We start from the raw sequence: 23,552 nt of genomic DNA on the forward strand, positions 1-23,552 counted from the left end.
TGGGGATAGGCCAGGGGTGCTACTAACTATCCTGAAGTGCACAAGAGAAGCCCACAAAACAAAGAATTATTCAACAAAAAAGTTGGTATTGCAGAGGTTAAGAAAGCGTGGTCGGGGTGTTCTACATAATTGGCTAGAGTAATAATTGGCTAGACTCATATTGGCTGGGTCTTTAAGGGCTCCACGCAGACAGGTTCTGGCTGCTAATATAGGAACTGAAAGAAAATCAACATCTATTCTCCTTCATATCTTTCATCTCTCCCTCAGCCCCTCTGTTTCTAGTAATAAAACCCAATAAACCATTACATTTAGTGTCTGCTTTTTATTGGTCATTGAAATAAGAATCACAAGAGAGTGACAGAAGATGGAAAATAAAGTTAAAAGCAAGAAAGGCAAGAAGGAAGAAAGGAAGGGAGAAAGGGAGGGAGAGGCTTGGTTGTCATTTCCACATCTAAGTGAAATGAAATCAACCAATCGAAAGAGTGGATAATGATCTGTTCTGTTGTGAGTCTGATCTTGTCTAGAAACAATGCTTATTCCCACCCCAGGAACACACAGCCTGTAAAAACTAAGTCATTTAGGCATTTTGGCTTCTTCAAGGAGACATCGCTTTTATGACTGAGGCCACCTAGTGGTTTCCAGTGTGGATCACAGCTAAGTAGGCCCTAGGCCCCTTGACTTCAACATAGTTCTGAATTTAGACACATATTCTCTATTTACAAAAGGGACGTCCCTAGTCTAGACAACTTAAAAGACATTTTCAGTTTCTCTAACATTTAACACAATTCAACATGAGCCCCTACTGCATATATTAGTCTTTAAACTCTAACGTTGGGGAGCATGTAGCAATTTCAGTCTGGGAAGAAAAACCCAAGGCTCTGCTTTCAAAGAGCAGGGTCTTCACAGGTTCCCCAAGAACTGTTTCTTTTATGTCCCTTGCCCGCAAATAACTCTAAAGAGGCAAGTAGAGCATATGAGAATTATATGTTAAAGATGATGATGAGCCCAAAGAAAACACCAAGCATTAGCACGAAACTAAGGTCTCTCTCTTTCCAATCTAGATGTGAAATAGCATGAGATTTGTTCTGCTTGAGAAGGGGGGAAAAAACCCAATTTGTTTATTTGATCAATGCTTCTTTATATTTGTCTTTACTCAGCTTGATTACTGAGACCAGTCTAACTGGTCTACACACTGACACCCACTTCAGAACATCTATGGCCAAGACAGGTGCATGAATGCCAAGCATGTTTTTAAACTGCCAGTTCTAAGTCAACATCAGTATTTCAATTCCCAGCGAGACTCTGAAAAGGCTGGAAATGCAGATTGGGTTCTCCTTCCCAGTTGTGAGGCTGGCAATAAAAAGTAAGAGTCAGCATCTGGCTTTCTCTCAAACAAAGCCGCTCAGCCCATCTCATCCACGAAAAAGATGCTATCCCAAGGGAACATTCAGGATGTGTGTCTCTTGGATGGTACTTAGGGTGTTTCATTCATCATTGTGTTTTACTGATAGACAGACAGACACACACACACACACACACACACACACACACACACACATAGTCTCTCTTTTTTCAGGAGGCTAATTTTCCAGGGACTCCCTCCTTCCTTTTGAAATGACACATTCTTAGAACCTTAAAGTCTGTTCACAAACCTGGCAAAGTTTGGTTGCTCAGAACTATACCATGGCCAGCCTTGGTTCATGGTGTGTGCCTCGCATTACTCAGAGGCAGCTCTGATAAAGAAACTCAATATTATGCTAGAATTCCAGAGACACAGTGTGCCTCAGTAGTTTCTGATATGATGCTAAAGAGAAACAGACCAGCACAGAAGGAGCAATCTGAGAGGAAAGCACGAATGTAGGATGCAGGGACAGAGGGTACCTACCTGATCGCGATCCCCTGCAAAGCAGCAACTTTTCATGGTGCAAGAGTTGAAGTAACCCTGATTGTCAAACTGGAACACAGGCAGGCGGGAGTGGATGTCATAGAGCACAGGGGGCAGGCGACGCCTCAGGGCCAGGAGCTGGGTGCCGTTGCTGTTGAATCGCACGCTCATGGCACTCTGGAGGGATAGATTGCCACCATAGCGCAGGAGAGAACTGGAAGGCAGGAAGCAGAGGGATTGGGCATGAGGCAGGATGGACAAGAGTCTACAAAATGACCACATTTACTTCTTCCCAAAATGTGTCCAGAATCTCCTGCCAGGTTTGTACATCTGGAATTACTTCTATGCGGTAGGCTAGACGATAACAATGGGATAAGAATGGCTCCTTGATTTCATTAGAGCAAGTTATTTAACCTATCAGTTCCTCTTTTCAATCTCTAAAAGGTGAATTACCAGTTAATTTAAAGGAAATAAAGAATAAAAGCATCATGAAAGAAAAGACATATTAAAATGATTAGTTACTTCATTTTCCTGAGCTAACTACATAATCAAGCAGATACTCACCAAGTCCCTGCGAGATAAGTTGTGTCCACTCTAACTGGCTAATCATGGATGACATTTAACTGACATATTTATCCTTGTATTAGAGACACAAAGCACATCAGCAAGAAAAACAGATACTTTACTGTTTAATTTGGATATATTTCTTAAAGATTTTATTTATTTATTTGAAAGAGAGAATGAGAGAGAGAGCCTGACAAGAGGGAGGGTCAGAGGGAGAAGCAGACTCCCCGCTGAGCAGGGAGCCTAATGTGGGACTTGATCCGGGGACTCCAGGATCATGACCTGAGCTGAAGGAAGTTGCTTAAACAACTGAGCCACCCAGGTGCCCCTGGATATTTTTTTTAACAATGATCATTTTATTACTGGGGCGCCTGGGTGGCTCAATCTGTTAAGTCAGCTCAGGTCATGATCCTGGGGTCCTAGGGTGGAGCCCTTGTCAGGCTCCATGCTCGGTGGCACATCTGCTTGTCCCTCTCCCCCCCCCACCCCTGTGCTCCCGGGGTGAATAAATGAATAAAAAATGAATTAAAAAATCTTCTAAAAAATCATTTTATTACTTAAGCATTTATTTTTGAATTTTTAATCTGTTCACAGAAACTTTATGTTCTAGATGGCATAACTAAAGAGTAAATATTAAACAAAAAATTTCAATTTAAATGCAGGGTAAGTACTGTAACAATTAGAGAAGCAGGATGACTTGTTTTCCTGTACAATTCCCAACAAGTCTATATGTACTTTGGCATATATATTTTTCTAGCTTCACTAGGGAGACTGAAACACTCTGGTTCACCTACTATTCTTCTGGAGTCTTATAATATTCCTAACATTAAAACAAACTCACACAGTCTGGTTCCAAATAATTTCTTTTGATGACTCAGAAGATACTTTCAGTTTTACAGTGAACCAGATTGGCCATGAACATTAACAATTATACAATACTAAATAGCAAAGGGTGTGTATCTGTGTGTTTATCTTCCGGTAATTAGTGCCCTTGATTAACCAGACTCTATTTCATTACAAAGGGATGAACTACTCACTGACCATATCATAACCAACTTCTTTTGTACTCTGCATTCAATTCTTGGGGCGCTGAATTACTGGCAGGAAAGTGAGGTTAAGTATATACACCAGGAGTGACACAGAAATTTATGTGACATCAAAACTACGAACTCATTTTGCCTCACACAGATGTTGTTGTCCTGGAAAGAAAAGAGTCCTAGTAGTTTTAGGAAAAAAACAGCTTATAAATTCTAGGGAATCACAGAGCTGGAAACGGCCTTGAGAGACCTAAATTAGAGCCTGGCAGATTTATCTGAACATTTTTAAGGAAGAAGTTTTAATAGCATTTTACCAAGTGAAAACTTAAAGAGCTATAAACTACCAGAAGAGATTTAATATTGAATGAAGACACCACATTTTCTTTTTTTGCTGTGAGCGTGAAGGGTAAGATTAAGGGGACAGGAAAAGAGATATCCCATAGGAAAAGGAGCCCTTGGAATCACGTGCAAAGGCAGCTGGCAACCTGGCCTAGTCGTCAAACCATCTACACCCACACGAGTGTGGGTCAGCCCTGTCTTCCAGAGCAGTCTTCTCACCAGAGGGAGGCAAGCTCTGGTACTGCAGCTCCATGCGGAAACAAGGCTTGGGGCAAAATAGGCTTTAATCCTTGTAGGATTGAATAGAATGGAAGGAGAAAGAAGACTTAGGAAACAGAGCCTGGTACTCCCAACATCAAGAAGAAGGCTGATAGCCCTGCAGGCCCCAAGTAATAATCTCTGCAGAGAAATGTTCTCATAATGGTCCTCAACAGAGGCCACACTCACTCACATACAGAGAATGAATGACGGGGCTGTTAGAGTCCAGGCATTTCCTTCACAGGGTGCCCTAGCTGCCACAGGCATGCGGTGTTATCTAAACACTGAGCTCAAAAACAATGAGAGGCTTTCAATCCCACAGCAGCACAGAGTGTACAAATAAACCACCATCTGTAGGACTGAAGAGGAGCTGGGGGTGGAAACAAGACTCCACGGCAAGAAACGTGGCCAGCCCCACACCAGCAACAGCAGCAGGAGTTTGCATCGGCTTGGGCACCTCTGACAGGAAAGCTGGGGCCTCTGGCAAACGCCCTTTGCATTGGTTAACAGGAATTTCCTCTGCTGATTCTAGTCAGACCTGTCGAAGTCTGCCCAGGACAGGCATCAGGCCCACCCCACCCCCACCGGAGCTCCTTGACTGATTTTGCATTCTAGCCACCCTACAGAGGTCTGTTTGTGGGCTCTAGGAGAGTCACTAACTTCTCTCGCCTGTGCTTCTGGGCAGGGAACTCCTTTCTCTCACACAGAGGGAAGGGTGTAGAACTCACTCCTAGAGCATCTGGGGGTGCTGTCTAAAAAGCATCAGTTGCTAAAACAGAATACTTCGTGTTTGGGCACAAAATTCAACTCCTTCCAGAGGGCAGAATGATACCTGAAATCCAGAGAGTGAACGATGCTAACCATGATTTCTCAGCAGGGGCTCTACAGCTGGCTCTTCCTGGTGAGAATGGTAAGGATGATCTAGTTCATTAGGAAGAAAAAGCTTAGAAGCAGTCTGCCCTCACAGTCAAGATACAAAGATTATGTCAAAGATCTGTAGTTTAAGGTTCCAAGTGTAAAGTGCCTGAGAAATCATCTGGGACTCTTTAAAAATGTGGATTCTCTGGATCCACCCCCAGATATTCTAATTCAATCTGGGAAGTGGGCCCAGGAATCTGAATTTAACAACCCCAATTAATTCTGATGCATGTGACTTTCAAACCACCTTGAGAAACATGGTTGGTTTCATTTTTGGCATTTTGGGGGAAAGGAAGCAGGAAGAGAAGAGAGAATGGGGTCAGGAGGAAAACAAGGTGGAGAGAAGGTAGATTACCAGAGGTTCAAAAAAAACCCAACTATACAATATGGCACTTTTTACAGCCCCATGTCCATTAGCAGAAAGGACTCTAATCCTTTTGAAAACCAGAGTTTCTCTCTACCAAGAGTGCCTGAAATGTCTTTTTCCTGTCATCAATACATTCCCCAACGGAGAAGTTTCTCATTTCCTCTTGGAGAACTGAGGGAAGACTGCTTCAATCTTTACTTGCTTTCTCAACTCTTGATCTTGATAAGGGAGATGGCACTACCCCCGCTCTTCAGAAAAATGGCCACCATTATGCACCCAGACAAGACGAGCAGTATCTTGAAAGGCAAGCAACAGATTAAAATGTATTCAACTCAAAATATCCTTATTTAGAAAAAGAAAAGCAAAAAATCTATTCCCAACCTATCTTCAACCAATGATTTGTCATAAAATGCAACAAGAATGGGGTAGGAGGTAATCCAAGGGTCAGCATGTAAAAGATCCAGGACGAAAAGCAAGAGAACCACAGAACAACAGGAAAATATTTCTCACTAGTGTGCTCTCCTGAATTTTTCCTTTTTTGCTCCCTCCCACCTCCAGTATTCAAATGGACTTTTTTATTGTTCTTACGGAGTAAAAAGAACATTTTTAAAAGTACTTGGCCAAGGATAAGGCCTTGGAATAGAAGAGAAACAGGCTAAGGCTGTTTCCAAGGAAAGGAACTGGGAGAAATATACGATGTGATCATGTTCAACGCAAGACAGGGCACTGCTAACTTTTCCAAGATTAGATTCTATGGACCTAGATTTCCATAAAACCATGACTAACTAATTCATCTGCCGGTACCAACATGATTTACCAATGCCCACCAGCATGAAATTCCTTACAGTTTCCAAGTGAAAGCTTCAATAACACCCGTGAAATGCACTGTTATTCCAAATCACAGACATCAGACCTGGTATTGTACAACCAGAGTGGCAAAATCAAGATCCTATATAGGTGGGGGAAATCCCTTCCTCCCCTCCAGTTTCTGCTTTAGGATGGGATAACCTATAAGGAGTAAAGGACATTTTGTACTCGCACAACCCACAGAATATGACAAATCCTAGAGAACACTAGAAGTAGAAAGCAAACAAGTTCAGGGAGTCACAGCCCACACCAATCTTATTTAAGTATGCTCAGGGTCATAATAATCCCTCAGCCATTTATTTTATGCGAGTTGGCAGGAGAACCTGGGGTTTCTCTTTTGTTTTTTCTAACACAATCCTCAATTCCAAGATTGAGACTTCCCTAGAGGAAGCTGGAACTATTAGACAACTAGTATGAGAAAGATAACGCTGTGATCTGTGTCTAAACAAACTCACTTTCCCCAGAGCATGATTCGCTGCCAAACCCCCCTGCTTGAAATATAGATACAGGTTCAGCGTACCTGATAAGATTTCTTTCCCTTCTTGAATACCCAGAAATTTGAGTTTGACTGAAGTTGGCAGAAGGGCCTAGTAAATTTCTGATAAAGAGATCTTTGGATAGGGGCGCCTGGCTGGCTCAGTCAATAGAGCATGCAACTCTTGATCTCATGGTTGTGGGTTTGAGCCCCATGGTGTGGGTACAGAGATTACTTAAAAATAAAATCTTTTAAAAAAGAGAGACACATCTTTAAATGATCAAATGACATATCTAGTCCCTCCACGAAGCAAACGTGGATGGCAGGCTTGCAGTGTTTCTAATCACACCATCTTCCAGAAAAGGGACATACCCAAAGTTGAAGTGATCTGGAACCTAAATTTTTGCATTTGGCCCAGAGATCCCAAAAACCACACAGAACCAAACAAGATCTCAAAATAAAGTAAGAGGCACTGCCATAACCAAAAGATTTGTTCTAGGACACTCATGAATTTCCCACAGAACAAAGGACTCAACATTTAGTCATCTCAGTTCATCAGATGGCCTGGCTTACTCAGAATCCCCCTTCATCCCAAGCTACAGAAAACAGAGAGGGATTTCGTAAGCAGCCATTTAATCTTCACTTACAACTAACTACTCCCGGTCCTACCTTCTGACAGATTTTTACATTAGCATCAGCCCCGACCTCACAGTACATAAAACTGGAAAGGGAGAGTTTAATGAACAGTGGGTGGCAAGAGGCAGGAAAAAGCCAGGGGAAGAGGGAGACTGGGATGGCAGCTCCTATATCAACGGTAACAGTGCTGCAGGAGGGGTGGGAATACATGCAGGTGAACAGGCAGTCCCTGATGGCAGGAAGGGAAACTGGGGTGGGTACATGACTGTTAGGGCACAAGATCACAAAGCTGGAGGAATGTTAAAGAGGAAAGAGGCAAAGTCTGGAAAAAATCCTAAGCAGAAGAGGGTCTGAAAACAAAATTTCCATTTCTTACCTTCTAGGAAGAACTCCTACACAAACAGTTGAAAATGAGAGATGCGAGGGATGCAAAAGAAAGGGAGGGAAGGCCAGGCCAAAGTGCTGAGTGATGGGAGAAGAAACAGGAAGCCAGCCTGTTTCTCACAGGAGCCGCTCACTGGGAACGTATCCAAACACCGAAGTCCCTTCTAGCTGGCAGTCACAGAACTGTCTTAGAATAATGGCTTTGAAACTTTTTTCTAGCAACCTTCTGTAAAGTACATTTTATACCGCATCCCAATACACCCACATCTTTTAGCATAACTTCATTAAACAATACTTACCACCTACTATAATGCTATGCACTGATTTTCTATTCTATATATTTTTTATTTAATAAATACTTGTGACCATCTAAATTGATGTCGTGGCCCACAGAATTATTGAAAGAGCTTCCTACCTTAGCCTCCTTGCTTCCACTCTTGGCCCATGCTTCATTTATCTTGAATAACACAGCCAGAGGGATGATGAACCATGAGTCAGAACACATCATTACTTTGCTAAAGATCATCCAGTGGCTCCCCATTTACACCAGAGTAAAAACCAATTCCTTACAACACCAGTAAAACCCTAGACAACCACCTCCCCGATCCCTGTATCTCTGACCCCACCTTCTAGCACTCTTCTTACCTTACTCTACTTCAACCACATTATGCTTCCTTGCTGACCCTAGAACAAGTCAAACATGCTTCTGCTTCAGGGTCTGCATTTGCAGATCCTGAAGTCCAGAATGCTTCTCTCCAGGGATGTCCATGATTCATTCACTCACCTCTTTCTTCAAGTATCCTCCTCAACTAGGCCCTTTCTGACACCCTGTGCAAAAATACAAGCTCCCCAGTACTCCCTGTCTCCCTTGCCTGCTTTATTCTTCTGCAGTATATGAATCACCATCTTACACCATATATTTTTATGTATTTTTGTTTCTTATTTGTCTTTTCCCACTAGACTGTGAGCTTTTGTTTGTTTTCCCCATATATCCCAAGTGCTTAAACAGTGCCAGACACATAATCGTCATTCAATAAAGAGCTGCTGAATGAATGATTTAATGGATCATGAGCAGCAGTTTGAAAAACTCTGACTTTGTACATTAAAAAGGAAAATGGGATCCACCGAAGTTCACATGGGTCCTGACATTTATCTACACATGAAACCCAATCTGAGAGGCAAGCCACAAAGCAGCAGAAAATTGGAAAAACTGCAAGAGGCAGGGCACCTGGGTGGCTCAGTCGGTTAAGCATCTGCCTTCAGCTCAGGCCATGATCCTAGGATTCTCATTTCACACTGGTGGAAACCAAGGTCCTGAGCAGTTACATGATTTGGTCCTGAGCACACGACAGATAAGCAGCAGACGTAGGACCAGCAAATTTTTTCTGCTTCTTGGCTCAACAGGATTTCACAGAGGGGCGCCTTGGTAGCACAGCTGGTTAAGTGCTGGACTCTTGGTTTTGCCTCAGGTCATGATACCAGATGGTGAGATCGAACCCCATGTGGGGCTCCATGCTCAGCGTGGAGTCTGCTTGAGTTTCTCTCTCCCTCTCCCTCTGTCCCTCCCACCTCTCTCTCAAATAAATAATTCTTAAAGACAAATAAACTGCAAAACAAAAAAAACAAGATTTCACAGAATACATGGTGGAGATGGATTATTCTAACCAAGAAAATAGTATCAGATGAGGAGGCATCAGGGCCAGAGGATTTATCTAAGTAATTCACTTCACACCCTGTCCTGTCATTCATTAACTCACGTGTTCATGCGTGCATTTACTGAATAAACATTTACTGAATACCTGCTAACTATTTTACATACTATACTAGGCCCATAGTTTCAAGTATGAAATAAGATGAAGGAGATGGGGCACCTGGGTGGGCTCAGTTGTTAAGCACCTGCCTTCAGCTCAGGTCATGATCCCAGGGTCCTGGGACTGGAGCCCCTCTCAGGCTCCCTACTCAGCGGGGAACCTGCTTCTCTCCCTCTCCCTATCCCCCTGCTTGTGTTCCCTCTCTCACTGTCTCTGTCAAATACATAAATAAAATCTTTTTTTAAAAGATTTTATTTATTTGAGAGAGAGAGAGACACATACACAGCAAGAGATGGAACACAAGCAAAGGGAGTGGGAAAGGGAGAAGCACGCTTCCGCTGAGCAGGGAGCCCGATTCGGGGCTTGATTCCAGGACCCTGGGATCGTGATCTGAGCCGAAGGCAGACGCTTAACAACTGAACCACCCAAGCACCCCAATAAATAAAATCTTAAGAAAGAAAAAAAAAGATGAAGGAGACAACCTCAAGAACCAATTAGGGATAAGGAAATCAAAAGTTTCTATCTATAACACAAATAGTGTTATAGTAAGGGGAACATGTGTAGTGAGAAACATAGGAAGAGTATCTACCCTCCACTGGGGACACAGGGGTGGGAGTGCTTACAATAGACTTCTAGAAGAAAAATCTCAGCTGACTCAACAGAAAGGGTCCGAGAATTGACTCAAATTCTTAACTGGCAAAAGAAATGAGATAAATCTAGGTATATTAATGTATGGGTAAATTTCCAACATATACTGATGAGTGAAAAACATACATGGATACAGAGACAACTCTGTATGTTTTCTATGGGTACATATGTTAGCATATAAAAGTTAAAAAAAAAAAAAGTTCTGGAGGCATATACTACAAATTCCTAACACTCATTACCCTCAGGGGAGGGGACAGGGGACAAGGACCAGAAGAAGTAGTAGTCAGAATGGACTTCAGCTTTATTCAAAGTTTTAAAAGGAGAACATTACTAAGACAGAATTCATATTTTTTTAACTTCTAATTCTGAAGCAAGTACAGATTCAGAGGAAGTTGCAGAGACATGTATAAGAAGGTCCTTTGTACCCTTTAGCCACCCTCTCCCTGTGTTACCATCCTACATAACAATAGTAAAATATCAAAACCAGGAAATTTACATTGATACAATCTATAGAACTTATTCAGATTTTGTGGATTACACATGCACTCATTTGTGTGTGTGTGTGTGTGTGTGTGTGTGTCTTTGTAGCTCTATGCAATTAGATCACATGCACAGCTTCACGTAACCACTACAATTAAAACACCTGTGGTGCTCACTTCAGCTATACTAAAACTAGACCGATACAGAGATTAGCATCACCCCTGCGCAAGGATGACTCGCAAATTCGCGAAGCATGCCATATTAAAAAAAAAAAAAAAGACACTTATGTTACCATCATCACAAGACTCCCTCATGCTACCCTTCCTTGTATGGCCACATTCATCCCCACTCTATCCCCATTGCTAACATCTGGCAACCACTTATCGGTTCTCCATCTGTTCAAATATATTAGTTTGTGAATGTTTACATGGAATCATGCAGTATGTATCTTTTGAGCCTGGGAAGTTCATTTTTAATCTATAAAGGAACTACCAAACTATGTTTCAGAGTGGCTATACGATGGTACATTCCCACCAGCAATGCAGGAGCAATCCAGTTTCTCCACAACTTCAGCAGCACCACTTGTATTTCAAAAAGCCAAATTAGAAGTCGGTCAATGTATTTTAAAACAAAAGTAGAGACAAAACTAGACATTTTTAGCTTCCTTATGGATATATCTAATGCCACCTATGAAATATTTTTGTAACAACAACCAAAAAAACCCCCCAAAAATAAAACCACCCACAAAACCCTGAATCACTTCAAGCCCCTTAATCTAAAAACAGTTTACAGGAAAAAATGGGACAGAAGAAACATGCTAAACGACAGTGTAAATGCAATCACTATAATCTAAAATGTGAGAAATTCCGTAAGATAAATAATAGTTATTTTAACAAATAGATTTGCAAGGGAAAAATGTGAGAGGTGGGAATAGTTATAGATTAAGAGACTCAGAGGCCATATTAAATAATTGCTTTGTATGAACCCTATCTAAATCCTGAATCATATGTAGCATTCATGAGACAATTAAGGAAATTTTCTTTTTTAAAGATTTTAAGTAATCTCCATACCCAACGTGGGGCTTGAATTCATAATCCCGAGATCAAGAGTTACATGCTCTACCAAATGAACCAGCCAGGTGCCCCAACAATTAAGGAAATTTAAAAACTAATTAAATAGATGCAATGATATTAAGAAGTTATTGTTATTTCTTAGGTATGATAATACTGGGATTATGTTTTTTAAAAGAATTATCTTTTTATAGAAAGTAATTTGGCAGTTCCTCAAGAAGTTTTAACATAGGATTACCATATGACCCAGTAATTCTACTGCTAGGTATATACCTGAAAGAACTGAAAACAGGTACTCAAAACAAATACTTCTTCATGAATGTTAATAGTAGCACTGTTCATAGTACCAAGAAGTGTAAACAACTCAAATACCTATCAAAGGGTGATTAACAACATGTGGTATATCCATACAATAGAATATTATCCAGCCATAAAAAGGAATGAAGTACTGATATATGCTACAACGTGGATGAGTCTTGAAAACATGATGATAAGTATAAGTAGCCAGACCAAAGGTCACATAATGTACGAAACAGCTGGAACAGGTAAATCCAAAGAAACAGAAAGCAGATAGATGGTAGCCAGAAGCTACCAAGAGAAAAGTATTCTGGGGAGTCACGGCATAAAGGGTATGAGTTTTAATTTAGGAGAATGAAAATGTTTTGGAACTAGATAGAGGTGGTGGTTATAAAACACTGTGAACATGCTACATGCTATTGACCTTTTCACTTTAAAATGGTTAATTTTATGTTATGTGAATTTTACCTCAATTTATTTATTTATTTATTTTTAAAGATTTTATTTATTTATTTGACAAAGAGAGACACAGCGTGAGAGGGAACCAAAGCAGGGGGGTGGAAGATCGAGAAGCAGTCTTCCCGAAAAGCAGGGAGCCCGATGTGGGGCTCGATCCCACGACCCTGGGACCATGTCCTGAGCTGAAGGCAGATGCTTAATGACTGAGCCACCCAAGTGCTCCTGAATTTATCTCAATTTAAAAAAGAATTATCCTGGGGCATCTGGGTGGCTCAGTGGTTAAGCGTCTGCCTTATGCTCAGGTCAGGATCCCAGGGCCCTGGGATGGAGCCCCACACTGGGTTCCCTGTTCAGCCTGAGTCTCCTTCTCCCTCTGTCACTCCCCCTGCCTGTGCTCTACCACTCTGTCAAATAAATAGATAAAATCTTTAAAAAATAAAAAGGAAAAGAATTATCTTTCAGAGATACGTAGTAAAGTATTTACAAAGAAATGAGATCATATTACAGGGAAATCGATTCAAAATAATTTTGAAGGGAAGTCACAGATGAGGAATAAATGAAGCAAGACTGTCCATGGGTTAATTACTGAAGCTGAGCAATAGGTACATTATTTTTCCTTTTACTAATATTTGTATCTAAAATTTTTTTTACTATAAAAATTTTTTTAAAGAGAAAAGATTTGATTTTACAACAAGAAAGTCCACTTGATTTCAGGATCTGACATCACCTCCTTCTGAATAGCAATATTCGGGAATATTAAAGGAAGGATATGGACTGGTACATGCTTCCAGAACTCCCATCCATTCCCCAGATGTTCTGAGGTCTCTTATAAAAGGCACATTTGTGCTTGTGCAAAGGAATGGGAATGGGGAAGCTCTGGCCTAAAGTCCAAAGACCCTGGATCAGAATGAACACAGAAATAAATTCAACATGGACCTTCCCCTATCCCCCCCAACCCCAACATGGACCTTTTAATAACCACAGCTCCCATCTTGCAGGAAATGAGAAGTTGCTTAATCATCTGGAATAGCCGTTGCAAATGGCAGATTCACAGGTCCTGCCTCAGGTCTTAACAATTCAATCTCTGGATCTGTGCTCCAGGAAGGAGCATTTTAACTAGATTCCCAGGTGATTCTGATGCCCTCTAAAGTCTGAGAATACCAGGGGCCCGGGTGCCTTCCAATGGACAAAGCTGATTCTAGAGCTCCACCTCGTGGCCTAAAAACTAGACAGCAACTTCACCAGAATCTCTGGCTTCCCCACAGAACTCTGACAGGCAGTCAAAACCCATTAAGAACCCTTATAACCTCCTTTAGGGATTTATTCCTTAGAGACAAAATTTTGATCCATGCCATTACACTGAAGGAATTAAAAGGTCCAGAAAACATTACAGAAAGCTTACTCTGAAAATGCAGACTATTTGGGTATAAGTATAAAACTGCATTCATTTGGTATTTACTTAACACAATAGTATAAGTGTTGTTCTAGGCTCTAATGATCAGAGATAAATGAAACATGGCCCTGTCCTTAAAAATCCATAGGAAAACGTGACAGAGGCGCCTGGGTGGCTCAATTGGTGAAGCGTCTGCCTTTGGCTCAAGTCATGATCCCAGGGTCCTTGGACTGAGACCCACATCAGGTTCCCTGTTCAGCAGGGAGTCTGTCTGCTTCTCCCTCTCCTCCCCACTGTTGCTCTCTCTCCCTATCTGTCTGTCTGTCTGTCTCTTTCTCTCTCTCTCTCAAATAAATAAATAAATAAATAAATAAATAAATAAAGGAAAACATGACAGGTAATAGTACAGCTCAGGACAAGCACTTCATTTCTGAGAAGCAATTCCCGGGTACTGGGAAGGAAATAAAAAATATACTCTTAGTCTAGCTGGAGATAAACACTCCTATCAAAAGATCACTAATGATGGCAAAAGCAGCAACAGAGCCACTAAGCCAAGCAACATGCATGCCACAGACTGTAAGTACTTTACAGAGGCTCCGAATAGAGATCCCTTACTGCAGAAGAAAAAGCTTCATGCACTGGCACATATTCTGTACCCAAACTGTGCTAGGTGTTGGGGACACGGTGAGTAAAAGAAGCGTTTTATTTTCTTTTCAGAGTACCATGTACATATGTATGTATGTATTTATTATTATTATGTTCAGTTAGCCAGCATTAGTTTTTGATGTAGCATTCAATGATTTATTAGTTGCATATAACACCCAGTGCTTAAGAATATGTAACAGTGGGCACCTGGGTGGCTCAGTCGGTTAAGTGTCTGCCTTCGGCTCAGGTCATGATCCCAAAGTCCTGGGATTGAGCCCCAAGTTGGGCTCCCTGCTCAGTGTGGAGTCTGCTTCTCCCTCTCTTTCTACCCCCTCCCTTGCTCTCTCTCACATTCTCTCTCAAATAAATAAAATCTTAAAAAAAAAAAAAAAAAAGTATGCAACAAGGAGCGAGGGTGCTTTTCCTGATGAGTTACCATTTGACTGTGAACCCTGACAAGTAACTAAAATTTGGCCAAAGAAAAGAGCAAAAAAAAACAGAGACATACTCCTCTATGTGTGTTTGTATATGGAAGAGAGTACAAGGAGAGAGAGAAGGGACAATGGCACCAGAGAAGAAGCAGACTGCTTACTGAAGGAGTTTTTATTTTATCCAGTAAAGCAGGTCATACATTCATTCCAAAAAACATTTTCTTAGAGCATCCCACACATAGGTTCTGGGGATACGGCCATGAACAAAGATATCAAGAATCCACTAAAACTCCTGGGTAGGGAATGGCAAGAGTGATGTTTAAGAAAGTGTACTACAGGGGCACCTGGGTGGCTCAGTGGGTTAAAGCCACTGCCTTCGGCTCAGGTCATGATCTCAGGGTCCTGGGATCGAGCCCCGCATCAGGCTCTCTGCTCAGCAGGGAGCCTGCTTCCTCCTCTCTCTTTGCCTGCCTCTCTGCCTACTTGTGTTCTCTGTCAAATAAATAAATAAAATCTTTAAAAAAAAAGAAAAAGAAAAAGAAAAAAAGAAAGTGTACTACATGGCAGAAGCAAGAGGCCAGTTAAGAAGCCAGTAGTCAGTCCCTTCTGGAAATAGTGCTATGGGCCTGAGATGGAGCTAGGGCTTTCAGACCTGAAAATAGTGGCCAGGCACTAACACATAGCAAGGCTGGGTATGGCAGAGGGACAGAGAGATAGAAAAGGAAAATAGGACTCTGGGCTTTGGGCCAGGTTGATTGTGGGAGTGATGGTGACACTGATAGAAAGAAACAAGAAAGGAAAACAGTTCTAGAGAGAAAACAAGTGTTTATTATAGGTCTTGGTGGATGGAACACCTGCCTGAGTATTGTATAGATATGTAAAGATGGGTGAGTGGGGAAAGAAAGAAAAAAAAGGAGTGGCTAACCAGAAGGCATGTCCCCAGTTAGAGCTAATCATTCTGACAACTAAACGCCAATGGTCCCCAGCTTTTCTCTTGCAGTTTTCTACAACACCATCCAAACTGCTGGGTCCTCCTGACTGTCCCCTCTCCCTCTTTTGTTCCTTCAAACCATTTCCTAAAGAGCTGGTGATATTGCTACAACCACTGGCATCACAGGGAAGGCAAGTAACCAGGTGAAGATAATAGTGATCTTGGATTTTTTTAAATGTACTTTAAGATTTTATTTATTTATTTATTTGAGAGAGAGAGAATGAGAATGAGAGCGAGAGGTCAGAGGGAAAAGCAGACTCCCCGCTGAGCAGGGAGCCTGATGCGGGACTTGATCCAGGGACTCCAGGATCATGACCTGAGTCGAAGGCAGTCTCCCAACCAACTGAGCCACCCAGGTGCCCCTTTTTCAAAAAGACTTTTTTGTTTGTTTGTTTGTTTATTTATTTATTTGAGAGAGAGAGAGAGAGAAAGAGAGAGAGAGAATGAGAATTAAATGTACTTTAAATACATTAAGTAGGGTGTCTGGGTGGCTCAGTTGGTTAAGCATCTGCCATCAGCTCAGGTCATGATTCCAGATTCCTGGGATAGAGTCCCACTTCAGTTTCGGTCTCCTTGCTCAGTGGTGAGCCTGCTTCTCCCCCCCAAACACCAGCTTGTGTGTCCTTACTCATGCTCTCTGACAAGTAAATTTAAAAAAATAATTTAAATAAATACATTAAATATACTTTAGTAAAGTATACTAATTCTAAGTATATAGCTCAGTAATTTTTTTACTGAAGTATATACCCATGAAACTACCACCCAGATATTAAACCCTGGAAGCTTCCCTCATGCCTCCCTAAGTTAATACCCTTCCCAAACGTCACCACTATTCTGACTTCTACAACCTGCCTGTTCTTGAAGGCCATATACACTTCTGTATCTATCTGGCTGCTTTCATTCAAAATTCACCCACGTCAAAGTGGGTACCTACAGTTCATTCTTATGTCTATGTGGTGTTCCACTGTATGGCTATTCTGCAGTTTACTTATCCATTCTCCTTCGATGGACATTTGTGTTGTTTCCAGCTTTCGGTTGTTATGAATAAAGCATCTGTGAATATTATTATGCACATCTTTGGTGGAAGTCCGTACTCATTTCTCTTAGATATACCTAAGGGTGAGATTGCTGGTCATAGAATCACATGTGGAGTTTTAGCAGACATTGACAAAAGAGTTTTCCCAAGTGGTTGTACCAAATTACCCTCACCTAAAATGTATGAGATTTTCAGTTGCTCCACACTCTTATCAACACTTGGTACTATCAGTCTCTTTAATTTGAACCATCCAGGATGTACAGTGATAACTTACTGTGGTTTTAACTTGCACTGCCCTCAGGAGTAGTGAAGCTGAATGCCTTTCAAATGTTTATTGGCTATTTGGTCTACCTTCTTTTGTGAAGCACCTATTCAACAGTCCTGCTCATTTTAAAAGTTCCATTTTCTTTTACTGATTTGTAGTTCTATTGCTGATCTGTAGTTCTATTAGAATAGATTCTGTAGATAGGAATTCTTTTTTTTTTTTTTTTTTTTTAAAGATTTTATTTATTTATCAGAGAGAGAGAGGAAGAGAGAGCGAGCACAGGCATACAGAATGGCAGGCAGAGGCAGAGGGAGAAGCAGGCTCCCCGCCGAGCAAGGAGCCCGATGTGGGACTCGATCCCAGGACGCTGGGATCATGACCTGAGCCGAAGGCAGCTGCTTAACCAACTGAGCCACCCAGGCGTCCCTGTAGATAGGAATTCTTGTTCAATACATGTATGATGAATATTTTTTTGGCTTGTCTTTTGGCTCATCTTTTCACTTGAGGGTCTTTGACAAACCGAAGTTCTTAATTTGAATGCAATCCAATTTAACATTTTTTTTCTTTCATGTAGAGTGCTTTTTGGGTCATGTTTAAGAAATCTTTGTCTACCCTAATGGCCTTGCATTCTGGTCTGGACAGACTCATTCTTTAAAGTTTCAACAAACACCAGAGCATGAGCACCTTCTCCAGTCTCTGAAGCTGTACCCTGAGCCCCATTATAGCATAAGCAACCCTCAAAATGCAATGCGGCAGAGATGGTCTGGTTTGTTCAGAAGGCAAGGAGTTACATTTAATTTGGTCTCTACAGCAGCAGAATTGACAGAGGCGCTGCAAAACAGACATCTAACCTAGAGGTCTCCCAAAGCCAGATGAGGTCCTGAGAGCAATTTCTCTTTTTAATAGTAGGAATTTGCACTCATTGCCCAATTTCATATATGTCATTTACACACCACGTGAAAGCACCATCTTATAAGGTAAGTCTTTATAGGAATTCCTGGCTTGCCCTAGTTTTATTATTGAGTGGGAAAAAATCACTCTCCTTATTATCCTTGTCAAAGCAAGACACTATTACCTGTCACAGAACTAACAGTTTCTGACAGCAAGTGACAGAAATTAAAGATATGAGAAGGGAGAGAGGTGGTGAGTGAGCAGTCAGCTGAAACAGGGAATGAAAAGGATGAGACAAGCTGAGTAACAGCAGGGGAATCTTTACTTTTTCTGAACTCCCTCAATGTTAGAAGACGGCAGATCTGAAACCTATTCAGAGGCCACTGCACCAGTCCAAGCAAAACATAACTGGGATGTTGGCACTGACAAAGAACAGGATGGCTGCAAAAAGACATCAGCAGAGGGGCACCTGGGTGGCTCAGTGGGTTGGGCCTCTGCCTTCCACTCAGGTCATGATCTCAAGGTCTTGGGATCGAGCTCCACATCGGGCTCTCTGTACAGCAGGGAGCCTGCTTCCCACCCACGCCCCCCCGCCAGCCTGCCTCTCTGTTTACTTGTGATCTCTGTCAAGTAAAAAAAAAAAAATTTTAAAAAAAAAAAAAAGACATCAGCAGAAATAACCTGCATGAAAGGAAAGGCACCTTATCTAAACACGCAATGTCTATTCGTGTATGCGAAGTTTTTCCTCTTACCCCGTTCACCCTATGGCCCACTCATTACCACTCCAATCCCTAAAGCAGACCTTTGAAACTCAAATGTCTATAGGGCCAGGCAAGTAATGTAAATGAAGGAAGCACCCCTTGATTAAGACATCAAGAGTGGTGGAACACATTTCAAAGATCTGAGGAGGAACTCACAATAGCTTTAGCTGACTACTGCCATATGAGAAGATCCAATGATACCAGAGCTTTTGACTTTCTCAAGAGGTGCTAGACATTATGATTTTTTTCTGTGTAATTTCCCAAACACTATTAATGATATAGCAAAATATCTCTGTGGGTTGAATTTGACCTATGGGCAGCTAGTTTATAACCTGTGTTCTAAAGCTTTGCAGCAAAATAAATACCATGTGCAGGTTTCCAGGATTAGAAGAGCAAATAACCTGGAAAGCCAGCATGTAGACAGGGGCTGGGCCAGGAGACAATAAAAAGGGGTTTAACTCTCAGTAGCAGAATGTCTAAAGGACTCAAGACCTCAGAGTTGGACATATCTGTACTGGAAAAATTGGAGGAATTCTGACAAAGTTCTACTGCAAGGAAGCACAGATGAAAGGAAACTAGAATATAAAGAGGCCTGATCTGCTTTAAAAGAGGGGGTGGACATGATACACTCATACACACACAAGCTATTTCAACTCTCTGTGCCCTGATATTCTTACCATTAAAATACAAATAACAGAACCTACTTCATAGGGCTGTCATAAGGACTAAATAGAAAACTGTTCATGTAATTATCATTATCTCTTACAAGTAATGCTTAATAAATGTTAGCTATTATTTATTATTTTGAGGCACTGAAAGGAGAAGTAACGTACTCAAGGTCACAGGGCTATTAAGGTATATTTCCTGGATGTGCAGCCAGGATGACAGCTTGAGATCCTGCGCTCTAAACCACCTTGCTCTTCTGCCTCCCCTGACCTTGCTGGGATAGTTTCTTCAGTTGTACAACAAGGAAGTCAGATCAGATGATAACTAAAGTCCCCTCTAGAGCTGACATTTTATTCTACCAGCTAGCCCTCTAATCAACTTATTTTAGGGCAGGAGCTGAGCACACAAGACCCTGCTCGCACTTCTACGAACTACCAACCTAAAGGAGAGGGCTACAGCTTAGGCTTAGGGTAAGCTCAAGAAGCCATTTCAGCAAGGAACAATCCATAGCTTAAGCCAGGAAGAAAAAAGTGTTCCGTGTAAGGCCCCCTTATTGATCTGTGAAGATTATATTTGTTTCTGGGGGACCAGCAGACCTCCCAAGTAGGCCCAGAATTCACTCACATGCCCAAGCTATTATAGGCTGAAAATTGCTTATAAGCCTGCTAAGGTACCACAGTAAGTTCTAAATCTAGAATTGTGGGGTCCCTGGGTGGCTCAGTCAGCTAAGCATCTGCCTTTGGCTCAGGTCATGATCCCAGGGTCCTGGGATTGAGTCCCACATTGGGCTCCCTGCTCCACAGGAATCCTGCTTCTCCCTACTTGTGTTCCCTCTCTCACTGGGTCTCTTTCTGTCAAATAAATAAGTAAAATCTTAAAAAAATTATAATAATAAGTAAATAAATAAATCTAGAACCATTAATACGCTGAACAACTTTTTCTTCTTGTGGGTCAAAGGTCTCTAGGAGAACCTAGTAACTCTTTCCCAATCCCTAGAAAAAACTGACATGTGTGCTCAGTTGAATACACAAGCACACACAATTTTACTTGCAATTTTAAGGGGTTCACAAATTTCCTAAAATATTGCTGTAGACTTTAAGTATCCCTTAGAACAGATCTACCTTGTTCCAGGGTTGTTGTCCCAGGGGATTCAGAATTGCCCCACAATCTAGGTTGAGGTTTCTAGGCAGCCGTGTTCAGGAGACAAATCATCTACTGCCAACTCAGCATAATCAATCCTGCATGGAAATGACAAAGCACCCTCTTTTCCTTCCCAACACCAATTTATACTGAGAAAATTCAAACAGAAAAGATCTGTAATTTAGTCCCAAAATACCAGCAGATGAAGAACAGGACCCCAAGAATATTTCATGCCCCTTTTCTGCCTCACTCCCATAGAACCCCAAAGAACCTTAGAAGAGTTGAAAGAAACAGGTAAAAACATCCTAGTCCACTGTGCTCCTTCTTTTTATTCCAAGAAAGGAATCAGTTAAGAGTATCAATTAGCCTTATTAGATGACTTTTCTGCCATATGGGCTTTGAAAACTACAGGTTACCAAGGAAACCATATAACCTCACCCATAATTAAAGACATAAGCAAAACAGGAAGAGAATATTTCCCCCCATAAGACAGTGTAAGTGTTGGCAAGGGTCTGGACAAATGTGTAGTCATGCATAGTTGGTAGGTTTGTAAATCAGTACAGTCTTTTGTGATGACAAGACAATGTGACCATTTTTATAAAAAAATATAAAAGCATACACCATTTGATACAGCAATTTCCTATAGATAATTTTGCAAAGGAGGCCAAGATAGCTGTGCCAATCAAGCTCAAGGCAGCACTGTTTATAATGCCCAAACTGGAAACAAGAAGTCCTGGCTGTTGGATACACCATATAAATGGAACATCATGCAGCCATTAAAAGAATGTGCTAGAGGGATTGCCTGACTGGCTCAGTCGGTGGGGCATAGGACTGTTGATCTCAGGGTTGAGAGTTTGAGCCCCATGTTGGGTGGAGAGATTACTTAAAAATGAAATCTTAAGGGGCACCTTAAGGGCTCAGATGGTTGAGCATCTGCTTTCAACTCAGGTCCTGATCCCAGAGTCCTGGGATAGAGCCCCACTGCATGGAAAATTGTGTGTGCTTGTGTGTTCATCCTCTCCCTCTGCCTGCTACTCCCCCCAGCTTGTGCTCTCTCTCTGTCTCAAATAAATAAATAAGATCTTAAAAAAAAAAAAAAAGAAATATTAAAAAAAAAACATGCTAGATCTGTAAGTGCTGATAGGAATAAAGCTCCAATACATATTATTAATCGAAAAAAGAAGTTGAAAATAGTTCCTTTAGCCTAAAGTTTTTAAAGGATAGATATACATGCTAGTACATGTATTAAATTATGTTCTGATACATAAGAAACTGTTCATTACAGTTATCTTTGGAGAATATGACTACAGAACAAGAAGAACCATACTGATGTATAAACATGTAGAAAATATAAGAGAGGTAATCTGGAGATGAGATTTTTTTTTCTTTTCTTTTTTTTTTCTTTCATTATATTTCTCTAGATATAAACCTTATATTTAATACATGTTATTTAAAAAATAAAACAATAATCTCACTTTTTTTTTTTTTTTTTTTTTTTAAGAAGCCATGTTTAGTGAGGAGGTAAGTAGAAAGGGGGGAGAGCCCAAATACAAAACACAGTAGGAAACTGCTGGGGGTGGGGTAATAGGAGGATTAAAACACTCAACCTCTCCTCTACTCTCAAGATACTGCTACAGCATGCACTGCTCAAGCTTTCCACTAGAAATGAATAGCTCAGGGCCCCACGCCAGCAGCCAGCTATTCGTTACAATGTTAAGTATGGGAGGTAGCAAGCTGGGAGAAGGCTGGCAGAGTTAACCCAGTTCCTGCCCTTTGTAATGTGGATAAGGCAGAAGAGCTGTTCTTGAGGCGCTTGGGTGGCTCAGTTGTTGGGTGTCTGCCTTCAGCTCAGGTCATGATCCTGGGGTCCTGGGATCGAGCTCTGGATCAGGCTCCCTGCTTCTCCCTCTCCCACTTCCCCTGCTTGTGTTCCCTCTCTGGCTGTGTCTCAAAGATCTCAAGTGGCAGAGAATGTCACAGCTGAACACAGGGAAACACAGGCAGGGAATGAGTGTCCCCAAGCATACAGTGCGAAGGCACAGTAGGGGTCCCGCCACTACATGCATTTCAGTAGGGGGGAAAGCAAGGGCTGAGTATGTATGTACCAAAGGGCGGGAGAAACCTCTGCTGCCCTACAGAGCCTCAGGGAGCCCTGCTCAACAACAGCAGCACATCTCTGGCCCATACAGATCTGCGGCAATAGCTGTAGATCCCTGTGACTGCCCCATGGAGAGAATGAGCTAGAACTTAAAATTACCAAGGAAGATAATCCTCTGTACTTAATTGCCTTTTTCATCGAGATCCATGAAATAAATCATAACCTCGCTTACTTTCCATATTCTTCTGCAATACTGCTTTACAAAGAAGGAAGTTACCTCCATGCAGAATTTCCAGAAGAGCGGACAATGCATGTAAGTCTTTTATTAAGCAAAGCTAGCTTTAAGTACAGGTGCCGTAAAAAGTTGTCCATGGGCTTTAAGGAACATGGAAAAGCCTCCTACTCACCCCCACCTACACATTTCCCTTCTGATGCCTGAAATTCTCCCATTAGTGACTTGTATACCATTGGTTGAAGATTGTCTTAAGTGTACTCTTTTAATAATGCAAACAGAAGGGAAAACACATCAGGTCCCTAACACTATAGTGCAGTGGCTCTTAACCTTTATTGTCTTAGCCACTGGTTTCTTTGAGACACTAAAAATAAAACAAAACAAAAAACAAATAAACTCCCTTCACAGAAAAATGCACTTAGATGGGTACATAATATAATTTCCACACAACTTGGCGGATTCACAGTTCTCTCAAAGCCATGTAGAAAACCCCTCCTGCCTGGAGCTA

At 41.5% G+C, this 23,552-nt stretch overlaps 1 protein-coding gene across 5 annotated transcripts in view; it reads right to left on the minus strand.

Annotated features, from left to right (window-relative positions):
- The window catches only part of LOC111148500 (DDB1 and CUL4 associated factor 5), a 99,878-nt gene that overhangs the window by 43,664 nt on the left and 32,662 nt on the right, over positions 1 to 23,552 (minus strand). For 4 of the 5 annotated variants that reach the window (XM_022505101.1, XM_022505099.1, XM_022505102.1 and 1 more), the window contains exon 6: positions 1,886 to 2,099. In XM_022505101.1, the coding sequence (XP_022360809.1) occupies positions 1,886 to 2,099 (214 nt within the window). Of the gene's footprint in view, positions 1 to 1,284; positions 1,351 to 1,885; positions 2,100 to 23,552 lie in introns of those variants that run through there. The other variant, XM_022505104.1, reaches the window with a different exon arrangement.

The sequence above is a fragment of the Enhydra lutris genome, unplaced genomic scaffold (assembly GCF_002288905.1).
Source record: "Enhydra lutris kenyoni isolate GAN:26980312 unplaced genomic scaffold, ASM228890v2 scaffoldscaffold20, whole genome shotgun sequence".
In the NCBI taxonomy this organism is placed as follows: Eukaryota; Metazoa; Chordata; class Mammalia; order Carnivora; family Mustelidae; genus Enhydra; species Enhydra lutris.